Source organism: Cherax quadricarinatus, chromosome 83, assembly GCF_038502225.1.
Source record: "Cherax quadricarinatus isolate ZL_2023a chromosome 83, ASM3850222v1, whole genome shotgun sequence".
NCBI classification, from domain to species: domain Eukaryota; kingdom Metazoa; phylum Arthropoda; class Malacostraca; order Decapoda; family Parastacidae; genus Cherax; species Cherax quadricarinatus.
In genome coordinates, this window is record NC_091374.1 from 19,941,985 (window position 1) to 19,950,397 (window position 8,413).

The following is an 8,413-nucleotide window of genomic DNA, read 5'->3' on the forward strand; positions in this document are numbered from 1 at the left end:
TGACACAGTCTTCATGACCCATCACCCTCCTCCATCTACCACTAAGACCCACACTGACACAGTCTTCATGACCCATCACCCTCCTCCATCTACCACTAAGACCCTCACTGACACAGTCTTCATGACCCATCACCCTCCTCCATCTACCACTAAGACCCACACTGACACAGTCTTCAGGACCCATCACCCTCCTCCATCTACCACTAAGACCCTCACTGACACAGTCTTCATGACCCATCACCCTCCTCCATCTACCACTAAGACCCTCACTGACACAGTCTTCATGACCCATCACCCTCCTCCATCTACCACTAAGACCCACACTGACACAGTCTTCAGGACCCATCACCCTCCTCCATCTACCACTAAGACCCTCACTGACACAGTCTTCATGACCCATCACCCTCCTCCATCTACCACTAAGACCCATACTGACACAGTCTTCATGACCCATCACCCTCCTCCATCTACCACTAAGACCCACACTGACACAGTCTTCATGACCCATCACCCTCCTCCATCTACCAGTAAGACCCTTACTGACACAGTCTTCATGATCCATCACCCTCCTCCATCTACCAGTAAGACCCTCACTGACACAGTCTTCATGACCCATCACCCTCCTCCATCTACCACTAAGACCCTCACTGACACAGTCTTCATGACCCATCACCCTCCTCCATCTACCACTAAGACCCACACTGACACAGTCTTCAGGACCCATCACCCTCCTCCATCTACCACTAAGACCCTCACTGACACAGTCTTCATGACCCATCACCCTCCTCCATCTACCACTAAGACCCTCACTGACACAGTCTTCAGTATCATACATCAGTATCCCTGATGGTTCCATGATGATATATCCAGAGTTCCACCCAAGATTTATCCACATTTATTGGCCTCCGTATAACCAAAAGTCAGTTTGAAAAGTAACAAACAACAGCGTGTTTTTGTTAGACAGGGATATGTCAAAAAAAATATGACTTTCTCTGGATGTTGACAATTTATTTGTTTACATGTATGTCTATATTAACATGTCTTTGTTTACATGTATGTATGTGTTGTTTTTGGATAATTTTTGCACTGCTGCAGATTTTGCTATTGGATAATTTTAGTGAAACAGTTGCAGGTGTTGCTACTGGATAATTTCTTGGAAAGGATCAATCGAACTATTTGTATGGTTTTGGAGGACCATAAACTTGAGCGTCTGTTTGCAGCACCTAAATTAACCATGGCGTTTGAAAGTGACGGAGAATTTGAGTGAGAGAAGGAACAGTAGCATACCTCCCTAGCTGCTCTTGGCCAGCTGTGAGCAGGATAACCAGAGATCTCTGACAGCAGCATACCACCCTAGCTGCTCTTGGCCAGCTGTGAACAGGATAACCAGAGATCTCTGACAGCAGCATACCACCCTAGCTGTTCTTGGCCAGCTGTGAACAGGACAACCAGAGATCTCTGACAGCAGCATACCACCCTAGCTGTTCTTGGCCAGCTGTGAACAGGACAACCAGAGATCTCTGACAGTAGCATACCACCCTAGCTGCTCTTGGCCAGCTGTGAACAGGACAACCAGAGATCTCTGACAGTAGCATACCACCCTAGCTGCTCTTGGCCAGCTGTGAGCAGGATAACCAGAGATCTCTGACAGTAGCATACCACCCTAGCTGTTCTTGGCCAGCTGTGAACAGGACAACCAGAGATCTCTGACAGTAGCATACCACCCTAGCTGCTCTTGGCCAGCTGTGAGCAGGATAACCAGAGATCTCTGACAGCAGCATACCACCCTAGCTGCTCTTGGCCAGCTGTGAACAGGATAACCAGAGATCTCTGACAGCAGCATACCACCCTAGCTGTTCTTGGCCAGCTGTGAACAGGACAACCAGAGATCTCTGACAGTAGCATACCACCCTAGCTGCTCTTGGCCAGCTGTGAGCAGGATAACCAGAGATCTCTGACAGTAGCATACCACCCTAGCTGTTCTTGGCCAGCTGTGAACAGGACAACCAGAGATCTCTGACAGCAGCATACCACCCTAGCTGTTCTGATGACCGTTCAGTGCTGTGGAAGCCTGACAAGATCTCGGTCAGATGACCAAAAGCTCCAGCTGCGAGTCACCATGTGACTAGGATCCACGTCAGAAAACACTGTCCTGTTTCCTGAGTATCCTAATGTAACCACCTAGGGAAGCGTTGGCTGCTTGGATATAGTTACCTAATTTGTGGAGCACATTATCAAACAAGGTCCATGTAGCCAAGAGTTGGTATAAACCTTGATAAAGATAACGACAAATTGGATTAGAAAGACACATAGGCAAACACTAGGACATATTTACTAGAAGACGTTTGGATCCTGGGACCGTGATCACTTCTAACATACAGAGGTTAAAAAGATAGTCCATGTTTATATAGGTGGTGAGTGAGGTGGGAGAGACGCATGGTGACCTGAAGAGTGAGGTGTGAGAGACGCAAAGTGACCTGAAGAGTGAGGTGTGAGAAACGCATGGTGACCTGAAGAGTGAGGTGTGAGAGACGCATGGTGACCTGAAGAGTGAGGTGTGAGAGACGCAAAGTGACCTGAAGAGTGAGGTGTGAGAAACGCATGGTGACCTGAAGAGTGAGGTGTGAGAGACGCAAAGTGACCTGAAGAGTGAGGTGTGAGAGACGCATGGTGACCTGAAGAGTGACGCACTGGGATGAGGACGGGTAGACAATAAGTCCGGTGGGCTGGCGGCTGAAGTTCTCGCTTCACACACGGAGGACCCGGGTTCGATTCCCGGCGGGTGGAAACATTTCGACTCGTTTCGTTACACCTGTTGTCCTGTTCACCTAGCAGCAAATAGGTACCTGGGTGTTAGTCGACTGGTGTGGGTCGCATCCTGGGGGACAAGATTGAGGACCCCAATGGAAATAAGTTAGACAGTCCTCGATGATGCACTGACTTTCTTGGGTTATCCTAGGCGGCTAACCCTCCGTGGTTAAAAATCCGAACGAAATTTTATCTTATCATGTGACTCCTGTGTTGCTGGGTAGGTGATGCTTTGCTTGGTTAAGTATCATGTATGCTAATGTTTCTGAATTTTTGTAGTATGCAATATTATGTTCCGTGGTGTCGGTGGCGGTGATTAGCCTCGCTAATCGGTGTACCTTGATGTATCTTGGTGTACCTTGATGTATCTTGGTGTACCTTGATGTATCTTGGTGTACCTTGGTCCTCAGTCTTCCTTGGTTTACCTTAGTGTACCTTGGTCCTCAGAGTTTTCAATTTATTATTACTCTGCTCTATTTTCTTGCGTTTGATGTATTGTAGAGTAGCGGAAAAAAGTTCCTAGACAGTCTCTCCTGAGCAATAACAATATCTGGCAACTCAGACGTAATAAACAATAGAATCAAGACTATTTTCCAAGAATGATTTAACGCAGCTTGTAACAACGACAGTGACTGCTTGTCAAAATTAATTACCGGTACTGTCTGTACATCTAATTTTTTGACTATACATGAATTTATTATCAATGCATCATCATACATCAGTCATATCTACTCACGTAAACTGTAATTTTGACGGTCGAAGTCTACGTAAAGTATTACAAAATACTGTTAATTAGTATAGTATATAATATTAAATAATACACCACTAACAAAGATTTGCTTTAATAAAACCATCTTGTAGATTCTTTATCGTTATTTGTTATTGGTTATTCAACACATAATTACATTCACCTGTTTAGCGTTTCATTCTCTGAATATATTTGTCTATCTATCTATATCTACATAAGTAGCTACAACATGGTTTTATTAAAGAATATCTTGGTCAGTGGAGTATTATTTTATATTATTTTTTGTATTTTTCGGCAGCTGTACATAGTGTATATAACTGTATGTATTGCATGCCAGAGAACTCTAGTTCGATCACACATCTGAGTATTAGCTGTGGATTATAGTGCAACCCGGTGCTGTAAGCCTGCTAGTGCAGTTCCCAGAATCTGCTATCTTCCCACTCTAGGATCCACACTGACGCAGTTTTCAAGACCCTCCACCCTTTTACCCTCTTCCATCGGTCAATAGGACCTACAATGACGCTGTCTTCAGAACTCGGAAATTTCCCACCCTCTTCCATCGATCATTAAGGCCCACACTGAAGTAGTTGTCAGAGCCTAGAACCCTTCCACCATTACCATCTCACTAAGACCATCACTTATGCAGCCTTGAGAACCCACAGCCCCCATCCCTGCCTCTTGTCACTAAGACCCACAATGAGACAGTCTTCGGAAACCCTCCCTTCCCCTCCTTGATGTCATACCGTAGTCGTCATTAGTGAGTGTTTCAGGAGGCAGCTCTCCGGCGACAATAGCCTTGGCCGCCAGGTTCCTGATGGTGGCGTCAATGTGAGGTCGACACTCTGTGTAGGAAGGGTTGTCACCTGCAGGAAGAACATCACGTCAGGGCATGCCAACCAGGGATGGGTGGACAAGCAATATTGTAAGGGGTAAGGAGGGAGCTATATGATGAATACCAAAGGGGCAAGCAATACTTTAGGGGTATCAAGGGGCTGTATAATGCATGTCATAAGGGAAAGAAACACTTCAAGGGCAGGAGGGCTATATAACGCTCGTCACACAGAGAGGTACCTTAAGTAACACCCTGAAAAATCAAACTTTGGCATTAGAAATGAGCAATATTTTAAAAGGTTTCTCTCAGGAACCTCCTGACAACTTGATCAAAACTTTCATTGAGCGAAACGTTCATTATGTTCTGAGAGTGGTTACTCTGCCCTCCAGCCTAGGTCAAGCCTGTGACCTGTCTGACCTGCGAATACAAGGAGCATTTATTAAACGTCAATATTCCACTTACTCAATCCTGGTGACTTCTGCAAAGCAAGAAATATAATTATAAACTAGGTGGATTTTATAGCTTACAATCCAGATTTTACAATTCACAGAGGATTTGGAACTTACAGGATGATTTGTAAATTACAGAGGAGGAGGATGTGGAACTTACAGAGGATTTGTAACTTACAGAAGAGGATCTGTAACTTACAGAAGATGATCTGTAACTTAAACAAGAGGATCTGTAACTTACAGAAGAGGATCTGTAACTTAAACAAGAGGATCTGTAACTTACAGAAGAGGATCTGTAACTTAAACAAGAGGATCTGTAACTTACAGAAGAGGATCTGTAACTTAAACAAGAGGATCTGTAACTTACAGAAGAGGATCTGTAACTTAAACAAGAGGATTTGTAACTTTCACAAGAGAATTTGTAACTTACACAAGAGAATTTGTAACTTACACAAGAGAATTTGTAACTTTCACAAGAGAATTTGTAACTTTCACAAGAGAATTTGTAACTTACACAAGAGAATTTGTAACTTACACAAGAGAATTTGTAACTTTCACAAGAGAATTTGTAACTTACACAAGAGAATTTGTAACTTTCACAAGAGGATTTGTAACTTTCACAAGAGAATTTGTAACTTACACAAGAGGATTTGTAACTTACACAAGAGGATTTGTAACTTTCACAAGAGGATTTGTAACTTACACAAGAGAATTTGTAACTTTCACAAGAGGATTTGTAACTTTCACAAGAGGATTTGTAACTTTCACAAGAGGATTTGTAACTTTCACAAGAGAATTTGTAACTTACACAAGAGGATTTGTAACTTTCACAAGAGGATTTGTAACTTACACAAGAGAATTTGTAACTTACACAAGAGGATTTGTAACTTTCACAAGAGGATTTGTAACTTTCACAAGAGGATTTGTAACTTACACAAGAGAATTTGTAACTTACACAAGAGGATTTGTAACTTTCACAAGAGGATTTGTAACTTTCACAAGAGGATTTGTAACTTTCACAAGAGAATTTGTAACTTACACAAGAGGATTTGTAACTTTCACAAGAGGATTTGTAACTTACACAAGAGAATTTGTAACTTACACAAGAGGATTTGTAACTTACACAAGAGAATTTGTAACTTACACAAGAGAATTTGTAACTTACACAAGAGGATTTGTAACTTTCACAAGAGGATTTGTAACTTTCACAAGAGGATTTGTAACTTTCACAAGAGGATTTGTAACTTTCACAAGAGAATTTGTAACTTACACAAGAGGATTTGTAACTTTCACAAGAGGATTTGTAACTTACACAAGAGAATTTGTAACTTTCACAAGAGGATTTGTAACTTACACAAGAAAATTTGTAACTTTCACAAGAGGATTTGTAACTTTCACAAGAGAATTTGTAACTTACAGACTGGATTTTGTAACTTTCTGATTGGAACGTGTAACTACAAACGGTAATGCGTCTTATAAACGGAAATTTGTGAATTACAAAATGGAATCTGTAATTTACAAACCAAAAGTTGAGTTTATATAAAAATAATAAGACACGAACTCTATTGCAGTAAAGGAAATATTTTTATTGTTAATATGGGTGGCATTTTTATTATTCTGTTCTGTAATGAAATAAATTTTATTACTCATTATTACGATGATTTTGTTAAATTTTTATTAGTTATTATGCTGGTTTATTTCCTGTAATATGGAAGGTGATATTAACACAGGAGCAGTGAAGATACAACAGTGTACCGTTCACAGTAGTTGTTGCATGCAAAAGTATGTAATCTTTATTCAGAGCATGTTAACACACTCACATAGGCTGCCTCCCCAACCAGCAAACCAAATACTAAGGATCTAACGATCTAACGGGGCCTCATCGTCAGATCAGTATATAGGTTCAGCCAATGAGAAGGTGGATCTGACAATTGTGAAGGTGACGTGGTTACCACTCACATTTTCACCCTTGTCATTTTCCATTTGAGAGCTGGGTGAAGCGCGGTGGTCTGCTTTCTGATGGCTTCAATTTTGCCTTGATTACCGTGGCATGCACTAGTGCCTATTAGTGTATATAGTGTACATACTTCTGTTTATACTTGGTGAAGGATAATATAATTCAATGTTTTATTGCTGTGTTTATTTTGCTCCCTTTACACCCAGGATAACACGCTGGGTTTTAATAGTAGTGATGTGATATTAACACAGGAACAGTGAAGATACAACAATGTACTGTTCACAGTAGTGTAGAAGCGACAATGTTACGCTTAGAACCGACTTGAAGAATGTATGTGATCGCTGCAACGCTCAAGCTTCCCCTGCACCACTGCCTTGCCTTCACAACTTGCTCAGGTGAACTCACCCTAAAAGCATGCTAAAAATATCTAGCATAGACAGGACTCGCAGCAATGGTTTTAAGTTGGAAAAATTCAGATTCAGGAAGGATATAGGAAAGCACTGGTTTGGTAATAGAGTTGTGGATGAGTGGAACAAACTCCCGAGTACAGTTATTGAGGCTAAAACGTTGTGTAGTTTTAAAAATAGGTTAGATAATTATATAAGTGGGTGTGAGTTGGACCTGCCTAGCTTGTGGTAATAGGTCTGACGCCGTGCTCCTTCCTTGAGTGGAGGTGACCTGACCTGACTAGGTTAAGGCATTGGCTTAAGCTGGTGGGAGAATTGGACCTGCCTCGCATGGGCCGGTAGGCCTCCTGCAGTGTTCCTTCTTTCTTATGTTCTTAAACGTTTTAACACATTTTACATATTTTTTAATATTTTACATATTTTTCAAAAAATATATGAAAAATCCATACTCAGATATGTGTTAACTAGCAACTGTTAACTTTCCTAGTACGCTTACGTTAACAGGATTTAGCTTGCAGAGGATCATAACTCTTATCTAGAAACAATGGAAGATAAAAGAGGAAAAATACCAGGAACGATTGTTGTATCAGGACTCAAAAAATCGTAATGACAGGACTGCAAACAACCCGTGGTACGGGCGGGGATTGAACTCGCGGTGAGTGAGTTCAATCCCCGCCGGTGCCGTGGTACGATTCTTATGTTTAAAAAACTAGGTAAACCTCACCCAGTAAGTACAGGTCATTTTAAATTTTGCCACCAAAGTGGCTAGTTTATTGTGCACCCCATATCCATCCTGTGGACGGTAGTGGCTAGTTTATTGTGCACCCCATATACATCCTGTGGACGGTAGTGGCTAGTTTATTGTGCGCCTCATATCCATCCTGTGGACGGTAGTGGCTAGTTTATTGTGCGCCCCATATCCATCCTGTGGACGGTAGTGGCTAGTTTATTGTGCGCCCCATATCCATCCTGTGGACGGTAGTGGCTAGTTTATTGTGCGCCCCATATCCATCCGCCCCATATCCATCCTGTGGACGGTAGTGGCTAGTTTATTGTGCGCCCCATATCCATCCTGTGTGGAGTTTATTGTGCGGTAGTGGCTAGTTTATTGTGCACCCGATATCCATCCTGTGGACGGTAGTGGCTAGTTTATTGTGCGCCCCATATCCATCCTGTGGACGGTAGTGGCTAGTTTATTGTGTACCCCATATC

General features: G+C 42.2%; 1 protein-coding gene across 6 annotated transcripts in view; it reads right to left on the reverse strand.

Annotated features, from left to right (window-relative positions):
* Positions 1 to 8,413, reverse strand: part of LOC128702237 (uncharacterized) — a 497,274-nt gene that overhangs the window by 212,345 nt on the left and 276,516 nt on the right. For 4 of the 6 annotated variants that reach the window (XM_070102893.1, XM_070102895.1, XM_070102894.1 and 1 more), the window contains exon 3: positions 4,300 to 4,419. The exons of the other annotated variants lie outside the window; for them this stretch is intronic. In XM_070102893.1, coding sequence (XP_069958994.1) covers positions 4,300 to 4,419 — 120 coding nt within the window. The remainder of the gene's footprint in view (positions 1 to 4,299; positions 4,420 to 8,413) is intronic. 6 annotated transcript variants of the gene reach the window in all.